The sequence below is a fragment of the Lichenostomus cassidix genome, chromosome 8 (assembly GCF_008360975.1).
Source record: "Lichenostomus cassidix isolate B80296 chromosome 8, HeHo_3.0, whole genome shotgun sequence".
Lineage (NCBI taxonomy): Eukaryota > Metazoa > Chordata > Aves > Passeriformes > Meliphagidae > Lichenostomus > Lichenostomus cassidix.
This window is the reverse complement of record NC_139489.1, coordinates 28895194-28916096: the sequence shown is the minus strand read 5'-3', so window position 1 is coordinate 28916096 and position 20903 is coordinate 28895194. Positions and strand designations below refer to the sequence as shown.

The 20903-nt window shown below is 44.6% G+C and overlaps 1 protein-coding gene across 7 annotated transcripts in view; it reads left to right on the top strand.

Annotated features, from left to right (window-relative positions):
- Positions 1 to 18297, top strand: part of PLA2G4A (phospholipase A2 group IVA) — an 80535-nt gene extending 62238 nt beyond the window's left edge. For 5 of the 7 annotated variants that reach the window (XM_085068670.1, XM_085068668.1, XM_085068669.1 and 2 more), the window contains 6 exons: positions 369 to 440; positions 2174 to 2449; positions 7509 to 7693; positions 10137 to 10332; positions 10529 to 10686; positions 11509 to 12964. In XM_085068670.1, coding sequence (XP_084924796.1) covers positions 369 to 440; positions 2174 to 2449; positions 7509 to 7693; positions 10137 to 10332; positions 10529 to 10686; positions 11509 to 11640 — 1019 coding nt within the window. In that variant the 3' untranslated portion in view covers positions 11641 to 12964. Of the gene's footprint in view, positions 1 to 368; positions 441 to 2173; positions 2450 to 7508; positions 7694 to 10136; positions 10333 to 10528; positions 10687 to 11508; positions 12965 to 16081; positions 18022 to 18219 lie in introns of those variants that run through there. The other 2 variants (XR_014853869.1, XR_014853868.1) reach the window with 2 other exon arrangements.
- Positions 18298 to 20903: the final 2606 nt, after the last annotated feature.

Sequence of the window (20903 nt, the reverse complement as noted above, 5' to 3'; positions counted from 1 at the left end):
GTGACCAGATCTGGAGATGGCCCAGTGCCACCTTGGTCCCACAAAAACATTTTCCAAGTTCAGTAGGACTTACTGAGAGGACAGAAGCTAAACATATACATTTTAATGAAGGTGAATAAAGTGTGTGGTGCAGAGGGGAGTGGAAGGTACTGCTTTAGGGTTGCATTTTCTTTTCCAGCCCAAAAATGTCAGGCTAAAGCCAACACCTGCTGTTCAAATTCTAATGTCCGCAGGAGATCCAGTTTCTTCAGCTGTATTTTCTATTACAAAGGCTATGAGAATTTTATGACTCAGATTGTTTGGATATTCTTAACTGTTCTGACAGTTGAACCCCAGCAGTTTGAAGGAATTTATATTTCTTTCAACAGAAAATATAAGGCTAAAGCCCCTTGTAAGCAACGACAGCTCAGATAGTGAGGATGAATCACAGCATCCAAAAGGTAAGAAAATTCTCAGATTTCACTTCATAATTTCATTTTTCCATCAGCTTTTGTGTGGCTCAGAAACAAGAAGAACAAGAGACCCCAGGAGGTCCTGGGCTTGACTTCATGTCTCCTGCTCAAGCTGATCATCAAATGATTCTCTCATACACATCTAGAATTCCACATATACCCAAAAATGTGGTTTACTGAGCCAGAGCTCTGCAGAAGTCTGTTTCCAGCAAGCTGCTGAGCTCAGAGGCACCTTGGAATTGCTCCCAGCCCACCAAACCAACATTCTCAATTGTTTTCAAGGGTTTCCTGATCAAATACTTACCCGAGCATGGTTTATGGTGTGTTTCCAGCATTCACAGGTGTCTTCTAGCACCTTTATAAATGACATCTGATACAGGAAATTCCTGGTGCTTGGCACAGTGTTTGTAGCAATGCCCAAATCCAGGTTCCCAGAAGAGGCACAACCACAAACAGAACATTGGGCAGTGGGAAGAAAAGATCCTAGTGACAATTATTTCTAAGTACCTAAAGCACCTGGAGATTTCTGGGATCTTAGGCAGTATTCTGTATTTGATGATATTTTTGGAAACAACTGTGATTTTCACCTGCAAAAAACTGGTTTTGTTTTTAACAAGTGAATCAAAGATGGGAATGCAGCTGGTGGTGATTTCAGGATCGACAGGAAGAAGAGAAAATCCTAAATGGTGAGACAGGGAATTATGTCATTAGTTCAGCTCAGTGATTGCTTCTTCAACTCCCCTTATGTGTAAAATCATAGGTGGTGCCAGGTTTTGTGTTTATTTGTGTATTTCCTGTTTAAACACTACAGCCAGCATGAAATACATTTCTCTCCTAGTTTGTAGCCATAGTGAACTACCTGGGATTGTAAACATTGGGAAATCCCTCTCACTTCCACAGAATGTTATTGGACAGACGTTGGACCTCTTTGAAGCTTTTCTCTCTACTTATATAAAAATCAGCTCCTTTAAAGCCTGGTTTAAAGAGACACATTTACAAGCTGGATGTAAAGTATGAAGCTTGAGCCTGAATTATTTTCTTGTCCAAAACACCCCAAAAAGTCAAGTTTTGACAGGTGAATGAATGTAAGGTGGTGCCAGTGCAGGTCATTTTTATTGTGCACTCCAACTGCAGACATCTGAGTCTGGATCTTTCATTCTACTCTTTATTTAATTAAATCCAGATATTAATTGTAGTCTACAGTTTACTGCAGGGATATTTTCAGGTATGTTAGCATTCCCATGCTGCAGCATTACCCTTTATGCAGATTAACTCTGCTTTCCTGAGGACAGCTGGATTTCTAATAGGCAGCAAAGATGGAGAAGGCTGTCTGTGTACATCCAGATGAATTTATATCTGCATCAAGTATGGATTTTATCTGCTCAGGTGTATCCCTGAGCCCAGGAGAGCTTGCAGAGAAAGCCCTCAGACCAATTAAGTCTGGCTCAGGCCATCTAACACATTCCCAATCTATTTTCCTGATGGACACATCCGCACTACTGTGGTGCAGATGAAATGTTTCACTGGCCTGTGACGTTGAAAGGATGGATTCTCTGCATTCCTCTGGAATCTTTGCAGAAGAGCTCCATCATTAGGCCTCCAGCTCATAGAAAGAAGTTCCCTTTATTTTCGTAGGTCATTTCTTTCATAACCCAGAAATGCTGGAGTTACACTTGCTGTGTTTAAATATCACTGCCAGGCATTTTCATTTCTGCGTGCAGGCACTGAGAGCACTGAGGCAAAGCAGGAGAGCCAGGAGAAGCTGCAGGAGAGCAGCCAGGAGAGGCTGCAGGAGAGCAGCCAGGAGAGCTGGGTGCAGCGCATGCTGATGGCCCTCGTGGGGGACAGCGCCCTGTTCAACACGCGCGAGGGCCGTGCTGGCAAGGTGCACAACTTCATGCTGGGGCTGAACCTCAACAGCTGCTACCCCCTGTCCCCCCTGGCAGAGCTGCTCACTCAGGAGTCCCTGGAGGAGGAGGAGCCGGCAGCAGTCGCAGGTCAGTTCCCAGAACAGCTGGGCTCTGTGTGTTTATTAATGAAGCCAGAGGCAGCGAGTTCCCAGGGTGGTAACATCGCACCAGGAGGGTTACAACAGCACTGTGGGGATTGACCAACAGCAGGGCTTGTGAGGGGACTGGGAGGCTCCAAGGGCACCACACAGTGACTTCTGTCTGCTCCCTGTCCTGTCCTCTGGCACAGCTGGTACCTTCTGGAGGGACAGTGGCTCTAGGTTTGGCAGAGGGGACCAAACTGCTTTGGTGTATGATGCCCTTTGTTACATCCCCTTTCTCACTCTCTTGGCCTTCTCCAAAGGGTGTCCAAGTTTTTCCTGGTCTCTTATTGATGATAAACCTGCTGGTGGAAATAAAACCTTTCTTTGTTCTCCTGCAGGGCTTCCCTGTTGCAAAAACTTTGTAGCTCATCTGCTGTCTTTGTCTTCTGAAAAACCCCTGGGGACAACACAGTGTTTTACTTGTAAGATCACAGAATCCATGAGTGTTGGAAGGAACACAGGAACCGTCCAGTCCAACCCCTGGCCCTGCACAGACACTCCAACAATGCCACCCTGTGCATCCCTGGCAGTGCTGTCCAAACACTCCTGGAGCTCTGGCAGCCTCAGGCTGTTCCCATTGCCTGGGGAGCCTGGGCAGTGCCAGCACCCTCTGGGGGAAGAACTTTCCCTGATCTCTAGCCTGACCCTGCTGTGGCACAGCTCACAGATCCTTATTTTGCTGGTACCATGTTTTTCCCAGTGTGGATGCACCTGACAAACCACTCCCATTTCCAGGGTGGCTGATGTGCAGGTGCATCCGTATTTCATGTTGGCTTAAGCAAGAGTGTGGATGGAGGATAAGAATTTCAGAAAAATATTAATTTTCAAAGGAAGCTCAAAAGTCTTCCCTGACTTCATGAGTGATGTGGTGTGTGGGACAGTAACTATGAAGAATAATTGTGTTTGATTAGGATTTTGAAACTTAGCCATAGACAGTGTTCACTGCAATCTGCTCAGTGAAAGGCAATTAATTTCTTGGTGTTCTTCTGGCACTGGAAGTGTCCAAGGCCAGGCTGGACAAAGCTTGGAGCAAGCTGGGATAGTGGAAGGTGTCCCTGCCCATGGTAGGGGGTGGCACTGGGTGATCTTCAAGGTCTCTTCCAACCCAAACCATTCCATGATTCTGTGATCCATCAAGCAAAGAACAACTTCACTCTCTGAAGGTAGTGTTCCTTGCATGCTCTGCCTCCCAGCACAGCCCTACCAACCATCCCTAGTCACAGAAACATTCCCTTCAGCCCTCATTTCCTGTTCTGAGGAAGGAGATTGTCCCAACTGCTCATTAAGCAACAGTAAATACCTGATGTCATTTAAGAGCTTAAGTAGCAGAAGTGCTCTAATGTGTATTTGTTAATGTAACAAATCCCTTGCAGGGCTTTAAGAGTAATTTCCATCTGGACTCCACTTTCTAAATATTTCTGTCATCTCAGAGGTGTTTACAACTGGGTAGTCTTAATATTTATAGTACTTGGAAAAGAGGCAGGAAAGTGGGTAGGAAATTTATGGCTGGAAAAAATGACAGTTGAGAATTTTGCATAATTAAGACACGTGAATGGTCTTCATAATCAACTATCAACTTCCTGTGATTTAATTTCAATAGAAATAAAATGCTGATTTGACAGAATGAGTCTGCACCTCTGACACAATTACTTTGGAGTGCCTGAAACTTCTTTGGGTTAAAATGGGACAAGTTTGACATAACTGCAGTTTTTTACTGTTAGCTGAAGTCCACATTCATAAACCTGCAGTAACAACTCAGATCTGACAGCTATGAGTAGTTGCAATATTATAGTCAAAAATAGTTAAAAACCTCTTGAAATGTCAGTAGTTAATATAAAATGTAATCATTCAGCAGTGTGATGAGTGTATCCACATTTTAATGCTGTGCTTTTTCCTAATATATGGGAGAGCTGAGGAGCTCAGAGGTGCAGATAGAAAAGAAACTTTGGTGTAAAATTTAAATACTTAGATTACCATGGCACTGGATGCATTTAAGCTTTGCATATTTATTCCTAGCCCTGGCAGTTTACCTGTCAGCTTGAGTGCAGAGAGAAGTCTGTATTGCTTTAGGACTTTCCTTTATTGCCAGACATTCCAAAGGAGAAATAAGTGAATCAAAAAGGACATCAATAATTCTTTCCATCTTCAGTTATCCCAACTCCTCTGCCGAGGATGAACTGCGGCTGACCTAAGCCAATCTTACAGTCATTACTGAGGATTGAATTTAGGGTCTGCAGTGCCTGCAGCAGAGATCCCAGCTGCTTGGTCTGGAAGGAAAACCCTTGGCTCTGCTTTTCCACTGATTCTATTTGTGGAGATAATGCTGAGCCTTTTCTTATTTCATCAGGAATTATTCCATTGTGAACTCAGAGTTGTTCTGTTTCTTTTCTTGATGTTACAACACACCAAAATTACTTGAGAAAATGCCAAGTGAATAACAATGGGGACAAAATAACCCCTACTCTGCTTCCTTATTTCAGTATTTATGGAAACTGTTGTAGTAGATGGATGTCAGTAGCAAATGCCCTTCTCATCTCCCCTCCTTCCATGGGAGCTACCATCTGTGGCAGATTTGGGCTCTAAGACATGCCCTCTTTATGATTTTCAAACAAATGTCTGTCTGTGTATCCCATTGCTGGGAAGCTGGCAGGGCTGGGTTGGTAACCCCAGAGTTCTTAAGGCTGGAAAAGACCCTTGAGATCATCAAGTCCATCCATCAACCCAGCACCACCACTAAACCATGTCCCCAAGTGCCACATCCACACATTTTCTCCCAGTTTGCTGTTTGATGGACTGGAAGGTGCTGGTAGTAGGGATGCACCTTTCCTGAAAGGCTGAAAATTCATATCCCAGGCACTCTATGAAGACTGTAATTACTGAAACCAATCTATGTGGTCATTATAAATTTATTGATGACATCAAGATGTTTTCTCATTTAAAATATAATAAGATTGTTTTGATAAATTCTATTTAAGAGTCATAAGGACTGTAAGCAATAGGATCCATCTCATTCTTCAGTGTTGGGAGGAAGTTTGTGGGGCAGAAATATACTCCCATCACAAACACTGTTATAGCTGATGCTGCCCTTGGTTAAAGGATCTTTCAGATTCAATTTTTGTCACATAAGAAACAACAAAACTTGAACAAAATCAGTTTTGCAATTCTTTAGAAATTCTATTGGGAACAAAGGTAAAATTATGTTTTACTTGTTTTCTTTAAACAAGAAGAGGAAAACAAAATTGGGCTACTTGTGTTAAAGGAAACTGTAGTCAGTGTAATTTTTAAACATTTTTTAAAATTGTGATGAATTTTATAAATACCAATATCTTTTCACTGATGTATGCTAATTCATGATTATGAAATACATCTGGTTGTAAGGTAGGTTTATAAACACACTCTAGCTCTTTAGCAATAGGTAATGATTTAAAAGGGCTCACTCCTTTAGAAATCAAGGCAAATAGTGGGAACACGGTGCCTCATTAGTTAGAAAAGAATCCTCTAATAAATAACAACAGAAATAAAAAGTGAAAGCATCTGTTTTATGATTTTATTTACTGCTCAAAGCATGCTGCTCCTGAAATGACAGGAACAAGAGTTAGAATTATTTTTTATGGATTTTCTTCACTTTAAAAATACCCTTTTTTTTCAGATTGCTACCATTGTCAATAAATAGGTGCCAGGAAATCAATTTATAGCAGAAATAATTGTAGTTTTCTATCCAGCATTTCTTAGATTACACTGCCCTCTACAGATAGAAGCACTAGATTTTTGTTAATCAGCAAAACCATGCACTGGAAATATTTGTAAGGTCTAGAACAAGAACAGACGGTCAGGGGAAAAGTTTTAAGTACAGCAGGCATAGTTTAGTAGAGTCCAGCGACTTGGATAAGTGTGAAGGCATTCAGGAAAAATGGATTGGTTTTTTTCTGAGCTGCACCCAAGGGAAGGTTGGGCTTAGAGGAAAACATCATCAGGTTGGGTTTAGAGAGAGAGTGGTTGGTACCTCACTGGGACAGCACCAGCAGTGAGTGGCTGACAGGGAATTCTGTCCAGTGCTTGCATTTCAAGTATGGATATGGATCACTATTTCTCTTTGTTCCTGGTGGAGTGGTGAGTGTGAGGTTGTCAGGTCTGGTGCAGATTGGAAAATAAGACCTGATAGTCCCAATTTAATGGGCAGAAGCAGACACAGACAAGTGTCATGGGACAGCAGAACCACATCAAGGCTTTTTGAGCAAATTTGTTTGGGGAGAGCTGGGAAGGACATGGGGCTGGGAGGGAACCTGGGGGAATAGGTTTGGGATGGGGCTGTAGGACACTGAGGGGATCACAGAATATTAGGGCTGGAAAATCTCTGGGCATCACCCAGCCCAACCCCCTGCCCAGGCAGGGCCACCTGGAGCAGGGGACACAGGGACACCTCCAGGGGGGATTGGAATGTATCCAGAGAGGGAGACCCCAGGCCGTCCCTGGTCAGCTGTTCCAGGGCTCTGCACCCTCCAAGGAAAAAGGTTATTGCTCATGTTGAGGTGGAACTTGCTGTGTTTCAGTTTATGGCCATTGCTCCTCATCCTGTCACTGACACCACTGAACAGTCTGGCACCACCCTCTGACACCTCCAGATATGTGTTAGGAACCTGTCTCTTAACATCCCATCAGCTCTTTCCTTTGTGTATGGATTGTTTGGGATGATGGAGTGAAGGTGGGAAGGCTGGGATCAAATCTGGGCATTTGTCCCCTTCGGTACTGCCTCAAGCCACCTCTGGGTCTGCCTCGTGCACTTGACCTCCTGAGGGCCCTTCCAGTTCTGGTTTTTCCCTCGTTCTCCAGTTTTTAAGAGTTTAAGTTACACTTGAGTCCATGGTGTGTTTAGCTGGGATGTACTGTTCAGTTTGAATTCCATGCCCTCTCCAGAACTTGGGGAAGCACTGGGAAGCCCATGAGAACCTCAGTTCTTGACTCAGGTGTCCCTGCTTGGTTTGGTTTTCCTGTTTTCCATGCAGATCCTGACGAGTTTGAGAGGATATATGAGCCCCTGGATGTGAAGAGCAAGAAGATCCACATTGTGGACAGTGGGCTGACCTTCAATCTGCCCTACCCGCTCATCCTGAGGCCCCAGCGAGGTGTGGATCTCATCATCTCCTTTGATTTCTCAGCCAGGCCAAGTGATTCCAGCCCTCCCTTCAAAGTAAGTAACACAGGTTCTTCCCTCCTTTGGGTTCAGGAGTTTAAGGTGACTCAGTTCTATTCCATATGGTCCCAGCAGGCCTTGGTGCTGTTGTGTCTTCAGCTCTGGAATATTTCTGTCCACGTCAAGGCAGAATATTGCCCTGTGCCTCAGTTCCTGTTTACATGCCTTCCATGAAGCAACTGGTGCAAAGTAGGATAATGATATTCCTTTGAAGCAGGAGCTCTGTTGTTTTTATGGAAGTTTTGCTTTGGCACTGATTGCAGAATTTTATTTTCTGTCAGAATTAAACAATTAAGTCATTTTCCCTGCCATACTCTCACTCTGCCCAGATGCTCTCCTCTGTGTGCTGTGATGCAAATGGATGGTTTAATGTCATCATCTTGCAGAAATGCATCATCTCAGTATTGCCAAATAAATAACCTTTTGGAAGCAGTCTAACTGTTCATTTACATCTCACCAGGATAATCCCAGCACTGGTTTAAGTGGGAGTCTTAAATCCCTTGAGGCCAGAGCAAAAGAGCAACAGGAAAACAGGGATTAAGTGCCATAGCTGTTTTCTGCAGCAGGTGTGGAAAGCACAGCTGTCAGTCTGTACAATCTGCACATCCACACAGCTCCAGCTGATCCCAGAGGCTTTAAATGGATCATTTTGGTAACTGGTACAGAAAAAACAGCACTTCAGAGACTACTGTGAGGTTTTTATTTCATGCTATGGCTTGGTGGATACGGTGGGATTTGGTTGAAGTTTGGACTGTGTGGTCTTCGAGGTCTTTTCCAACCTTAATGATTCTGCAATTGCATATGAATATATCTCCTTTTTTTTGTCACGAGTGTTTTCCCCAGCAGCTAAATTTGCTGATGCAGCACTGCCATTGCCTCTGAAACATCTTTCTCCATCCCTTTTTTGACACTCCACCCATGGAGTCTGTGCAAAAGGCTGTGTATGGTCACTCCTGCTACTCTTACCCTACTCACTGAGCATTCTGGTTTCATCAGCTGCAATTTTCTGTGTTGTTTTGGGGAACATGGAGAGATTGATTGGACCTCAAGTGGCATCCTGAAGGTTTTTCTCTAAAGTGTCATTTTAAATGGCAGAAAATTCCTTGACAAGATAAAAAATGATGGGAAAACTAGATGGTGCCTCAGGTTTTCCAGAAGCCTCAGCTGAAGGGAATGGTCATTGTTCCTGAAGCACAAATAGCAGTGTGCCAAGGCCAACACAGGTGTGTTCCAGAGGCAGGGGACAGGAACAGGAACCAGTTCTGTCCCACTGGTGCATTGCAAACACCAAATGCCACTTCAGGAGTGGGCCTGTATCTATGGTAGCACTCTAATATTTTACTCCTGTGGGGAAATCAGCCAGCTGAACTCAATGACTCGAGCCATGGTTTATCATTTTACACCATCTCTTAATCTCTTGCGTATCCAAAACAGTCGCCAAAGGAAGGGTCCTTTTCATTGAAAACCAAGATTAAAGATGTTGACCTTCCCTCTCCTCCCTCTCACACGCCCTCATTACATGCTTTTGAGTCATTATTTACAAATTACCTTGTTTACTGAGTTGTCATGAGGAAAAAGAAGCCTGTTTTCCAGAGCTCTTCAGTGTGCTTTCGGAGGCCACCGTGTGCTGGGATTGACTCTGAGCACAACAATGTGGGGCTGGGTGTTTAGGGACTCTCAGTGGTTTCCATAGCACTGGGACTCCTTTGCAAGGTAAAATTATGGATGGCTTTTCCCTCGCTGTCAGCTCTGTAAATTCACCCCAGGTTTCTGGGGCAGACCAGATTCCTTGCTGTGACTCATGGCAGGTGGTGGAGCCGAGGCAGGGTGAGTGAGGTGCTCAGTTTGTCCTTCTGGGTCATCTGTGCTGAGATCACTTGATTAGTCCTGGGAACCACAAGGTGGTTTGGGCTGGAAGGCACATTCACCTCATCTCACCCCCTGGCACTGGCAGGGACATTCCCCTATCCCAGGGTGCTCCAAGCTCTGTCCAACCTGGCCTTGGACAAGCTTCTCTGGGCACCCTGTGCCAGGGCCTCCCCACCCTCACAGGGAACAAGTCCTTCCTAATATCCCATCTAACGCTGCCCTCTGGCAGTGGGTAGCCATTCCCTGTGTCCTGTCACTCCATCTCTCTCCATGTTCCCTGTCAGCTCCTTCAGGCACTGCAAGGACACAGTTACGTCACCCTGAAGCTTCTCCTCTCCTGAGAAGGGGGCTGAACAACCCCAATTGTCCCAGCCTTTCCTCCCAGCAGAGCTGCTCCATCCCTTGGATCACCCTGGTGCCTCCTCTGGACTGTCTCCAGCAGCTCCAGGTCCTTCCTCTGCAGGAGACTCAATAATTAATTGCTTTAACCAACATGAGCTGTGTCTTTCTGCAAATCCCCTCGCTTTGCAGTGGAGGCTTTTATGCACCTGAGTCTTTCTCCTCTTTCCAGGAAATCCTGCTGGCTGAAAAATGGGCCAAAATGAACAAGCTTCCGTTCCCCAAGATAGACCCCAACGTGTTTGACCGGGAGGGCCTGAAGGAGTGCTATGTTTTCAAACCAAAGGACCCCTCCTCAGAGAAGGACTGTCCCACCATCATCCACTTTGTGCTGGCCAACATCGACTTCAGGAAGTACAAAGCTCCAGGTAAGCTCACAATTCCTGATGCTGAATCCACCTGTTCCTCTGGAATCACTTGGTGCTTATGTACTAGGAATGTTTTGTCTCGAAACAACTTTTGAGGTCTGCCTGGAGTTCTTTTGGAATTCAAAAGAGTAATTAAAATAAGATAATAAATCCTCAGCCCTAATATGGATGGAACTTTTGTATTTGTCCTGTGCAGGCGTTCCCAGAGAAACACAGGAAGAGAAGGATTTTGCAGACTTTGATATTTTTGATGATCAAGATACACCTTTCTCCACCTTCAACTTCCAATATCCCAATGAGGCTTTCAAGAGGCTCCATGACCTCATGGAGTTCAACACCCTCAATAACATGGATGTAAGTATGGGGGGTTAAAGGGGCTGGGCTGTAAAGGGGAATGTGGGTGATGTGAGTTCAACCCTAAACCTGCCCTACAGAAGGTGCAGGGCTTTGCCTCAGTGTTTGCCTGATTTTCTCATTCGGCTCTTGCCTTGGTTTTGCCATTTTACCATCCCAAGCCATTCAGGATAACTGAGCAAAGGTGACTGTGGAGGATGTAAACATGATGTGCAGCATTTTATACTCAGTGCCTTTTGTCTAACAGGAAAAAAGGGACACTGGAAATTTTCTCTAAAGGAAATTTCCTTATCAGCTCACTCAGTAATAATTATTTGTAATTGATAGTTGGCGTAGCATGACATCATGATCCCAGCATCTGTGGAGTGATGAGTAATGATCATCCCAGATAAAGATATGGAAGTTTTAATCAATATAGTGAAGAAAACTTGTTACATCAACACAAAGGAAGCAAAAGTGAAGATCTAATCTTTTTCAGTATAATAATTACTTCCTACGTCCTTGAAATACGGATTTTTCTCAATGTTTGGATTTACCCTTCTGAGTTTCATTGTTTAAACTCGGGCTGTTTAAATCCTGTATATTTTTGTGTGACTTCTTTGGTGTTGGTTGCCTCCCTCCTATCTTTATTGACCACATTAAAATCAGTGTTTTATACACTCAAGAAATACTATTTGTAATAAAACTCACCAATCCCTTTGTCCAGTGATGGAGCAGCATTAAAAAGCCGGAGCAGCAGCTGTCACCATCAGAAGGGGCTTTTTCTGTCTGTGGTTAAGTGGTTCCAACATGAGTTTTCCTGCTGGCTGTGTTGTTCTGCAGGTGATCAGGGAGGCGATGATGGAGAGCATTGAGTACAGGAAGCAGAACCCCTCGCGCTGCTCTGTGTCCCTCAGCAGTGTAGAGGCCAGGAGGTTCTTCAACAAGAGCAACCTCAACAACAACCACACATAGAGGCTGCGCCCTGCCCTTTCCAGAAACTGCTCCTGCCTTTGGAACTGGAGTCAAAAGCACTTTGCTGGAGCATCCCTGCTCCTCACAGGGCTATGCAATGCTCCTGAACATGTCTTCTTGGGAATGTTCACGTTCCAATAGCATTTTGTACTGCTTTTTTAAAAACTAAAAACATTTCAGTAGGCTGAGATCCTCTTTTTTAAAAACTGTGGTAAATTAGTTTGAGATCATTGGGTTCAGTGTCTTTTTGGTTTCTTGTGAAATTGTAAACACTGGTTTCTTTTGGGGTGCAGTTGATTTTTAATTAATGTAAACTGGGCATATCTTAAAAGGTATGATGGAATTAGATTAAAAAAATTGAAATCCACTTTACTACTGTTTGAGAATATCTGTACCACTCAGCAAAAATACAAACATCTAATATTTTCTTTTTCTCATTTAATCCTCAAAATTACATTGCTTGAATTCTCGAGCCGCTGGCAACCATGTGTTAAATTATTGTCAGTTTGTGTGTTTCTGGCCAGAATGTTCGTCCATAAGTGGACAGTGATTTTGCATTTGAGCATGATTAAAACAACGCATTTCTGCAAAGGGACAGTGGCAATATGCAGTGGAGATTGGTAAAATGTGCCCAGGTCAGAATGTGAAGCCGTAAGGGCTATTTTAAAAATATATTCTTAGTACATTGAATAATGAAAGACTGTGCATAGACAGAGATTATTTTAGTACCATCTCAACAAGTATTGCTGTAACTCTGCAAAGGCACAGAAAATGCAGCTGCATCTCTGAAAACTTTAATTACTAAAATCTGTAAGTCCCTGGGAAGGGAAGTAATTACAATGCATTTCTTTTAAAAGCCACTGCACCAAAGAATCCTGGAATGCTTGGGTATGGAAGGGACCTTAAAGTTCATCTCATTCCACCCCCTGCCATGGGCAGGGACATCTCCCACTAGCCCAGGTTGCTCCAAGTCCACATGCAAGGGTCCGTGGTTAAATAACATTTCTTGTATTGATCAATAGGTTTTATTTCTGTTGGAGTTAGTGCATGTTTAAAATCAAGAGAGAAAATAAAAGTAACTTATCTTAGTGCTGCATAATTTAAATATTTTCCATAAATTTTGGAATACAAAAAGGAACCGGTACCATTATATTATTGTAATATTTTCTTTTAAATGTTGTATTTCCTTTTAGTAATGTAATATTTGTATTTTTTATTTTATAATATGTACCTACTCTGTTTCCTGGAAGAGTTTTATCATGCTTTATACAGTTTGTATTATCACAGTGTTACCAGATGATAAAAAATAAAACTATATTTGGCACCTGCTGTTTTCAGACAGTTTTATTTTGATAATTTATGGGCTTTGTTCAGGTTTTTTGTGAGGAGATGTGGGGCAACTCACAAGACTGACAGTGCCTGGGAAGGGTCTTAGTTGCCTTTAATCTTGGATTCCTTATAAAGCAGGGAAGTTCCTTAGACATTATTAAAATAATGTGGAAGGAGAATCATAATGGAGAAAAACCCCTCTTCTGACACATAGTGTGACACCAACCACACAGAGTTTTCCCATAGCTAAATATGTAATTCTTTGTTTCTCATTTTGCCTCCCTTCAGTCCTGCCTCTTCTGCTTTACATGCACAGGATTTTATTCCAGCCCAGTTTGTGATCCCTAGGAGACAGAAAAAGGTGGATTTAGAGAATGAGTTTCGGACATGAAACATTACTGTAGGGGCAGCACATGGAAGATACTTCATGCCTGAAGGACATGGAAGTGCTGCCTGCAGGGCTGGTGGTGAGGCCTTAGGGGTGAGCTCAGTTCCTGGAAAACAAAAAACAGCTCTGGTGGGCTCTGGGACACCTGGCACCGAGCCTGGCCCTGAGCTTCTCTTCCTTGGGACCCTGGGGCCTGCTCCAGTGCCAGGCGTTGGGAATCTCTGCTTCCCTTTACCGGCAGAAGTGAACACTCAGACTGAAATCCCACTGCCCTGGGAAGCGCTGGAGCACCAGAGCAGTGACCTCACATGTTTGTGTTGGTGAGAAGAAAATCCCTTCTGGCAGGGAATGGGGCCGCAGGCAATGCCCTTTCCCATTGCCCTGGGCATGTTTTGTCTGTGGGATGAAAGCTGAGCACTCGGGGAGAGTGGTCACTGCAGCTCTGTGTTTGCAGAGCCCCACGGAGCTGTTTTTCCAGGAGAGCCGCTCGAGCACAGCAAAGGATGCGGATCAAACGCCGGGAGCATGTTGTGCAAGGCCTTGTGTTGACATCACAGGGTTCGCTCCGGTGCTCAGTGGAGGCAGAGCCGAGCAGACGTTTCCTGGAGCTGTAAATTCACCCCCCGCTGGCTGCTGGCACCTGGGATGGACAGGTCCGTGTGGGGATGTGACTCAGCCAGGAGGTTACACAGCCCTTCTCACGCTGAAGGCTCCCAGGCATTCCCCATGGCAACGCAAACACGGCGCTGCTGTGCATGCGAGGAGCAGCAGCAGCGGGGCAGCCTGAGGACACCGAGACTCCTTAACCTTTAGACAAACCAAAGCCCACAGGACTGCGGCCAGCAGGAAAAGGAATTCCTTATGCGGCTGTTTAACCCCTGAGTGCCAAGCCCCACAAACATGAAAGTAGGGATCAAAGGCCAAGCCAAAAGACTCCAGGTTTCCTTAGGTTTTGTCAGGAGAGGTTTGGGAACAGAACTCCCAGGCAGCCATGAGCATGGGGAGACCCATGCAGCAGGACAGACCTGGATCTCAGGGGTGCCAGAAACCCAGCAAGGTCTGAGAAGAGGTGGTGGCAAATGGGGCACTGCAAGGGGAACCCCAAATTTGATGGGGTCACTGGTGCCAGGGTGGGAGTGGGATCTGCTGTCTGCAGAGGGGATTGTGCATTGTCCTTCCCTGCCACTCCATCTTCACCTGGAGCCAGCAGGTGAGGACTTCCCCAGGCCTGCCAGAAAAACCTTGGGGAATTTAACATCAAACCAGCTTTATACTTTAAAAATATTTTATCTTTAATCAGAACATCAGAACAATGCTCTTACAGTGTGCCCTCCTCAAAGGCCATGGCTAAAGTGGCCACAGAAACCTGGGAACTTTGAGGTGGTTTTGGCTTTTGTGTCTCTCCCAAATTCTCACCCAGGTGTATCGTTTTAGGCACGTCAAAAGTGAGCAGGGAAAATAAATAGGCAGCTCCGGTCTTCTTGTGGTGTGAGAGTTCTGCCATTGAAAAACAAGCTACACCAGTAAAGCTGCACCTCCATCCCTGCAAGTGTCCACGGCCAGGCTGGACACTGGGACTTGGAGCAGCAGTGGAAGGTGTCCATGCCCATGGCAGGGGTGGCACTGGATGGGCTTCAAAGTCCCTTCAAACCCAAACCATCCCATAATTTTATTATTCTAAAGGTTTATCATTTGTTTGGTACTATTTTGTAATTTAGCTGCATTTCTGCTCCTCACCCAACCTTTTGGATGGACTGGGGGGGACGGATGGCTGGGCCAGCCCTGACAGCAGGGAGATGGGATTTGTGCCAGGCAGGTCTGTAAATTCTGGGATGAGGAGGAGAACGTGGGAGGTACCCTCCACATCCCGCTTGCGCTCAACACCTTCCAGACGTTTTCTCACAGCTCGTTAAGGGCGTGTGCTGGAAAACACAAACCGGAATTAATGCCATGGCTTTAAAACAGACTGAGGGAAGTGTTTCGCCAGCGTGTTTGGGAAGCAGAGGCTCTGATGCTTTGCAGCTGTGGAATCAATGCAAATCCTTCTGCTCTGGTTTTATCAAACCCCAGGGATTTAGCAGAGGACATTTCTGTGTGACGGTCAGCCCCTGCTTCTGGCACCGATTAATCCCTGGATGCTGCCAGCACAGTGAGAGACAGCCTGCAGAGCTGCGATGGGATCTGCCACGGGAAGGTCTCTCTGCTCCTCCGTGGCTCTCACCCTTGGCTGTGGGCTTTGCGGTGGGATGAGGGATGGGAGCAGAGGCTGGAAGGAGGGAGGTGTGAATCCAAACGTGTGCCGTAGGCAGTCCCGCAGTTTGTCTAGGATGTCCCTTTATAAGGCTGGGAGAAACTAGCTGTTTTGACCTGATGCTTTTTTGACCTTGCAGAATTCCAAAAGTTAGTAATGCTGTTTAAGTCTCATTTGCTTATTAATTAATTCTCATTACCTAATTAACTCTTCTCCCTCAGCTCAAACCACTTTTAACACCTTGTTTAAAAACACATTTTCCCCCATTTTTAGGTAAAGAAATTTATTCCAGGGTGATACAGAGCAGGTTTCAAAACCCTTCCAGACTGCAGGCCTTTTTCTGGTATTGCCTCTGTGTCTTTCCTGTCTCTTTTTTCAGGGGCTGCCAGAAAATAAATGAGAGAATAATTTGGCATCTGAAATCCGCTGTGTGTCTATTGCTCACTTCCTTTTCTTTGATTTTGGAACCTTAGGATCATGGAATCATTATGGTTGGGAAAGACCTAACAACGGATCATCAAGTCCAGTCATCAGCCCAGCACCACCACCAGGATCAGCACTAAACCTTGTCCCCAAGTGCCACATCCACACGTTTTTTGAGTACTGCCAGGGATGGTGACTCCACCATGCTCTGTGAGCTCGGATAGCTGGAGGATCCAGCAGCAGGTGGAGTGAGGGAGCAGAGTTTCAGTGTAAAGTGTTTGAAATACAGGAAATACAATCTTCTAGACGAAGAACACAGGTATTTATACATTTAAATATATGTATTTAAAATTTATGTTCAACTTATGAAACTGTTTGCTCAAGACCAAACCCACCCCACTTTTCTTCACCCCTAGGGCCAGTGCACTTTTCCAGTTAAAGGAAATATTAAAAGTCCCAGAAATCATTGCCCTGCTGTTTGGTCCCTGTGTCAGGAAAGGGCAGCAGAGGGTTGGTGTTGGGGTTGGTCTCTTTGCTTGTAAATGATTTGGTATGAGCAGCAAGGAGGGAGAGATGTGCAAGCAGCAAAATGTGATGGAAGGGACCTAAATTTAATAAAATGGCTAAAAACTGTGGCTGTGAAAAGCAGGTGAACACTGAGAGGCACAGAGTTGCCTGCTGTGGGCTTTACACACTCCCAGAGGCAGAAATCCTCTCTCTGTCTTGAAGGCTGTAGCCTCAGGTGTTTTGTACAGCACACGCTTTAACACAGATGGTTTTTTACACAGGCAGTGATAACTGCCCACAATGTCAGCCAAATTCTCATCAATTTGAGGGAAAATTTGAAGGTACAGACTTCAGTCTACAAGTTTACACTAAATCCAACCATCCGTTCTTCTACTGTGAGTTCTTCCTCTGCCCAACCAAGGCAGTTCTGACTTCCTGTAACCCAGGATACGAGTGGTCTTTAATTAGTGTCTTATTGTTTTCCCTTTTATTTAATGTTTTGTTTTTAAAGCTTGTTTTTGGTCCACTGGCTTAAAAGGATTTACCAGGAGCTATGCACAGGAAAGTTGCTCCCTTAAGCCTTGCATATGGACCTGAAGGGAATTTGCTCTTTTAAATTCAGTTTCTTTTCACGTCAGAACGAGGAGTCGGAGCCCTGCAGCTGCAACACATCTGAACATCTCAACGTAGTGAAGTGTGAACTTCAGATGCAAAATTCCAACTTTTGTGTTCCACAATGCGACCAAAGCCAACTTTTCTGCCCTGTTGTGAAATGCAATAAATGTCAGATGGACAAATTCAGCTCCATGGTTTTGGATGAAATGGTTTTTTATAACTGCCCGAAGTGTTGTAAGATGCACTTAACAAATATTTGTTGGCTTAAAGGATGCAACTGAATCACTGCTCTGTGATGGCACATCCTCGCAGCAGCAAACAGCCCTTGCTCATATTTTCCCAGTTCCCTGTGTGGTGGGACACAAAGGAAAGCTCTTGCAAAACACAGGACTTGGTCTCATGAATCCAGAGGTAATAGCCAAGCAACGGTATTTTGCCATCTAAACAAACACAGGGTGTTTAGGAAAACTAAAAAGAATTTGAAGATCCAGCCTTCGCCTCCCAGCAGGAGGAGGACACGGTGCTCAAGTGCCTTGGTGTTCCCATCTCCCCAGACCCCTCGCTGCTGTGGGCTGATGGTCATAACCTGGAGTGGGAAGGGCAAAACCTGGGCTGTTGCAGCCTCCCTGAGCCCGCAGAGGTGATAAAGCCTTTTCCCAGGCCACTCTCAGGTGCTAAATGCTGTGATGCACGAGGCTAGTAAATGGGGTTTAATGGTTCCTGACATTCTTCCTGGATGCACAAACAGCTTTTTGCAGGACATTAACACCAGGCGCCTCGGAGCAAGCCGGTTGTCCCTCGGGGAACCTCTGTCACCGAGTGAGTGACTGGGGACACCACACAGTCAGTTCATCGAGCTGCAAAACAGGTGATTAACCTTGGAACCGAAATTATTTCAGGGGAAAACTGGACAGGAATCCAATCGTCCCTTACAGGAAGGACTGGCTGCCCTTTTGTCATCAGGTTTTCATCAGCAATCTTACCCCAAAACTTGATTTTCCTCTTTCTTTACTTGTCAATGGTAGTGCAGGAAGAATAATGTAAGTCCTCCCTTTTCATTTTGCAGCAGAATTCTGTATATGGACACAAGACAGTCATGACTGAATAGTTGAGCAGCTTTGTGGTTTTGGGATTCTCCAGGTAAGTTTAAGGAAAACATGGAGAAGACATTGTCACTGCCTCCTTGCACTGAGCCTCACCTGGTCCCCTCCACCTGTGAGTGCTGTTCAAGACTCCCAGTTTAGCTAGTTAATGCATGGTTAATTGCCAGGTGATTTACATATCAGTCCATCCTCTTCGTAGGGTCTGTGGCTATGAAAACCTTTGCCAGCCCACAGCTCACGTTATGAACAAGGACAACTGCGTGTAAAAATAAAAAGAAAATAAACCTCCTCATCTAAAAGTAGGAAAATTGTGATTTCTGATGGTTTTGTGGTGCTGACAAACCAAGAGAGAGCTGCTGGCCCTTTCTCTTAGCCAGCAGGAATTGCAGGAGTCAGTGAGTGCCCCAGAGAGACCTTGGCACTGTTGTTGGGAATTGCAGCGTGGGATCCTCATGTGTCTCTCATATGTTGCTCTGTGCCTTATTGGTTTTATTGCCTTTAGGTATTTTCAGCTGTAAAGACCTAACAGATAAATAGCCCATAAATTATTATGTATCACTCTGAGAAGGCAAGAAAGGAAGTGAAACTCTTTACTTGGGCTTAATTTTAAACTACAAGAAATTTAGATGCAGATCCATACATTTATTTGTAGCAGTTGTTCTTTAGAAGTGACAGAGTCAACATAAAATTCAAGATGTGTCAGATTTCACAGCAAATTTTGGAGGAACCCCTGGCTTTTTGTAAGCTTTGGGTTGTGTCTTGGGCAATGTTTTCTGGGTGTGCTCTGCTGCAGTACTTCAGCTGCTGTGGTTGACATTCCATACATTCATCCATAAAAATCCCAGACTGGTTTGGGTGGGAGGAACCTTTAGGCTCATCTTGTTCCAACCCTCTGCCATGGCCAGGGACACCTTCAGTGGATAAGATCTGTTGGTTTGCTGGTTTAAGAGAAGGACTCAGGTGTAGTGTAGATCATTTACCTGTGCTGATAGTAACATGGGAGCTTTGATCTCAAACCCTTTTTTTTTTTTTTACCAGGAGCAAAAATTCCTGCCACTACTTTCTAAACTTGTTTACTCTTCTCTCCCATCTTTATTTCCCCTGCTTCAGATCCTGTGAAGCTCCTGTGGGTCACAGCTGCCTCTGGCACTTTTTGCATTTTGTAAGCAGCAAGGGAAAATCTCAGATTAAACATTTTCTGTGTCAGAATTCCATAGTGAGGGGAGTCACACAGCGGCAGGGATGGGGGAAGAGCACTGGCACAGGGTGCCCAGAGAAGCTGTGGCTGCCCCTGGATCCCTGCAAGCATCCAAGGCCAGGCTGGACACTGGGGCTTGGAGCAGCCTGGGATAGTGGAAGGTGTCCCTGCCCATGGCAGGGCTGGAATGGGATGAGCTTTAGGATCCTTTCCAACCCAAACCAGTCTGGGATTCTGTGAAGAGCAGGAGAAATGGAGACCAACCACAAAAATAGAATAAATTTCAGCATCTCTTCCCCACATTGCCATGGACATCCCTAACAGCCCAGACATCCATCAAAACGCCAGTGGAAGTCATCCAACCTTTTCCCATAGCCTCGGGCTGGCAGCACTTCCAGGCTCCCTGACCCTTCAGCCAAGCAGGAGCACTAATGAGCCATCAGGTTTTTCCCTGGCGTGCACAGCATTGTTTTAAATCTTCAACCCAGAACTAAACAAACTTTTAGTTCCTCCTCAGTTAATATTTACCCCCACGAATGAATGAGGCTGTGATTGTTTCACAGGTTGGCTTGTAATTGTTACCTGCTTTATTTTGTCTTCCTGACAACGAATCACAGAACCCTGAGCCTGGAGGACACTCAAATATTGGATTAAACTGTGGCTCAGATCCATCGGGATTCTGAGTAAGGACAATGTGCAGGATCTGTATTTTTATCCAGAGCAATGTCTCCAATTTGTGGCTAAATTTGTTCTGGAATTCACCAGATAAGTCCACAATGAGAGATGTTTTGGAACTCAAGGAACCTTTCAGAATTGTATAAAAACTACTAGAAATATCTTTTTAGAATTCAAGAAAACTTTCAGAATTGTGTAAAAACGACAGGAAATATTTCCAAAAGTTATGAATTTGTAATGGTGAGAAATGTTAACAATGAATTTAACACTTCCTTGGTTTAGAATTAATACAGGATATTCTTTTTTTATGTAAAACAAAAAATAACAAAATATCCTGGAAACATTTTGTTGCTGTTCTGAAATGGACAGGAATGTAAATTTTCAATGACAGCTCCTTCCAGCACAAAACCAACACTGGTTAGTGGCTCTTGGACATCTGGCTGTGGAAATGGGGTGGTTTCAGTGGGCACAAAATCCATGGAGTGGCCCAGAAGTCCAACATTTTTTCCATGTTTACCCTTTTAAATTTAACTTAGATCCTGCATTTGCAGCAATGCTCTTATTTTGTCCCTTGTCCCCTAAATAAAATGTTTACTTGAAGATCTATCCACTTGCCCCTTCCAAAAGTGTTGAGCTCTCCCCTGTACGTTGTCTCTAAATCAGAATGACAAAAATTATTAGGCAGATCCAGCAGCATAGGGAGGAAAATATTTGATTCCAGGCACTGTACACTCTTTTCATTCCAGTAGGTGAAGTGTTTAAATTCAAATGTCA